Source organism: Arachis stenosperma, chromosome 1 (genome assembly GCF_014773155.1).
Source record: "Arachis stenosperma cultivar V10309 chromosome 1, arast.V10309.gnm1.PFL2, whole genome shotgun sequence".
Lineage (NCBI taxonomy): Eukaryota > Viridiplantae > Streptophyta > Magnoliopsida > Fabales > Fabaceae > Arachis > Arachis stenosperma.
Window position 1 is genome coordinate 91,909,665 of NC_080377.1, and position 2,134 is coordinate 91,911,798.

At 39.6% G+C, this 2,134-nt stretch overlaps 1 protein-coding gene across 1 annotated transcript; it reads right to left on the minus strand.

The window, feature by feature from the left end:
• Window positions 1-385: 385 nt before the first annotated feature.
• LOC130982127 (uncharacterized) lies at window positions 386-1,099 on the minus strand. The gene has a single exon (XM_057906000.1). It carries the CDS (start codon window positions 1,097-1,099, stop codon window positions 386-388), a length of 714 nt encoding a protein of 237 aa, XP_057761983.1.
• Window positions 1,100-2,134: the final 1,035 nt, after the last annotated feature.

Genomic DNA, 2,134 nt, shown 5'->3' on the forward strand with positions numbered 1-2,134 from the left:
TCATTGGTTGTTGTATCAATTGAAATTCTTATTTTTCTATCAAGGAGGTTTTCAGATGCTCTGCTTATGGTTTACTGCTTGTTTCTTCTAAGAATACTTCCTTGTAATCATCATTCAGCTCTTTATTCTCTTGTTCAGCTTCTTGTGAGGGTTTAAAGATGTTAAAGGTGAGTTGTTCATCATGTACTCTTAATACTAACTCTCCCTGCTCAACATCTATGAGTGCTCTGGCTGTGGCTAAGAATGGTCTCCCAAGAATGATTTGATGAAGATAACTTTCTTCCATCTCAAGAACAACAAAATCTGTAGAGAGAAAGTACTTCCCAACCTTCACCAGTTCATTTTCAACCACTCCTAGTGCTTGTTTTTGGGTCTTGTCAGCCAATTACAGAATTATGTTTGTAGATTTCAACTCATTGATTTGCAGCTTCCTCATGAGAGATAAAGGCATTAAATTTATGCTTGTTCCTAGATCACAAAATCCGCTATCAATCATTGTGTCTCCTATAGCACAAGGGATGTGAAAACTCCCTGGATCCTTCTTCTTTGAGGGTAACTCTTTCTTGATAAGAGCACTGCATTCTTTATTCATTACTACTGTTTTCCCACCCTTCAATGGGCTTTTCTTGGTTAGCAACTCCTTCATGCATTTGATATACGAAGGCATCTGTTGGAGGGCTTCAATGAAAGAAATGTTGATATGAAGAGATGTAAACATATCTAGGAACCTTGAGTATGACTTCTCTTTTTCACCACCCTTGAGTCTCTGAGGGAATGGTGCTTTTGGTACATAGGGGCTCAAGATTTCCTTCTCCATTGGTTCCTTCATTTGTGCAGAGTTTATTCCTTGTTCCTTCTCTTCCAGTTTTTCCTTTGAAATTCCCTGAGTGTGCTCTGATGGCTTGCTAAATTCTTCCTCCAAAATCTCTTCATCTCTTAGAGTGATTGCTTTGCATTCCTCCCATCTTACCTTCTTGGTATCTCTTCTTGGATTCTTCTCAGAATCACTTAGAAAACTATCAGTAGGCTTAGGAATTTGCTGAAAGAGGTATCCTACTTGAGATTCAAGCTTCTTGATGGTATCTCCTTGGTTCTTCATATTAGCCCTTACTTCATCCTTGAATGCTTTGTTGTCTTGGAACTTCTTGAAAAGATTTTCAAGCAATGCTTCAATCTAGGAGATTCTGTCCTCATATGGTGATGGTAAGTTGGAATTGGGAGGTTGAGAATGGCTATTTGGTGCTTGATATAGATGCTGGAAAGAGTTGTTATGTGGAGGTTGATATGATCTTTGATTGGGGTGTTGGTAGGTGGAATTGTTGTATTGGTTGGAGTTTTGGGCCTATGATCTTGGTTCTGGTTTTGATGGTTTCCCCACCTAAAGTTTGGGTGTTTCTTCCAACCAGGATGATAGGTTTTGGATTGTGGATTATAAGATTGCCTTGATGAGTTCCCAACATAATTTGCTTGCTCCCAATCACCTCCTTCCTCTGGGATCACCTCTTCTTGAGCTGATTGTTGAGCATTGATTGCTGCAACTTGGTTCTTCTCCATCTTCTTAGTGAGATCGGCCAACCATTTGGTAATCAGCTTATTTTGAGCTAATAGTGCATCCATGTGATTCAACTCCATCACTCCTCTATTTGAGTTTCTATCAGAGGCATAGAAGTATTCATTGTTGTCCACATCTCTATGATGTCTATGGCCTCATCAATTGTCTTCTTCTTATTAAGAGAGCCTCCTGACGAGTGATCTAAGGCCTTCTTTGATTCTTGTGACAATCCTTCATAGAAAATGTGTACTTGCACTCATTCATTGAACATGTCTGGAGGGTACCTTCTTGTTAACTCCTTGTATCTCTCCCATGCTTCATAGAGAGTTTTCCCATCTTGTTGTCTAAATGTTTACACCTCAGCCCTCAACCTGTTGACTCTTTCGGGAGGGTAAAATCTTGCCAATAACTTATTTACCTCATTCTCCCAAATTGTCAAACTCCCCTTGGGAAAGGATTCTAGCCACTTTGATGCTTTATTCCTGAGAGAGAAGGGGAACAAAAGTAATTTATAGGTGTCAGGATGAACACCATTGGCCTTCACTGTGTCACAAATTCTCAGAAATGTGGTTAGATGTTGAT

What these genes read in the sequence shown, in the direction of transcription:
- LOC130982127 (XM_057906000.1), bottom strand. Translation starts at nt 1,099, where the DNA reads ATGAAGAACCAAGGAGATACCATCAAGAAGCTTGAATCTCAAGTAGGA.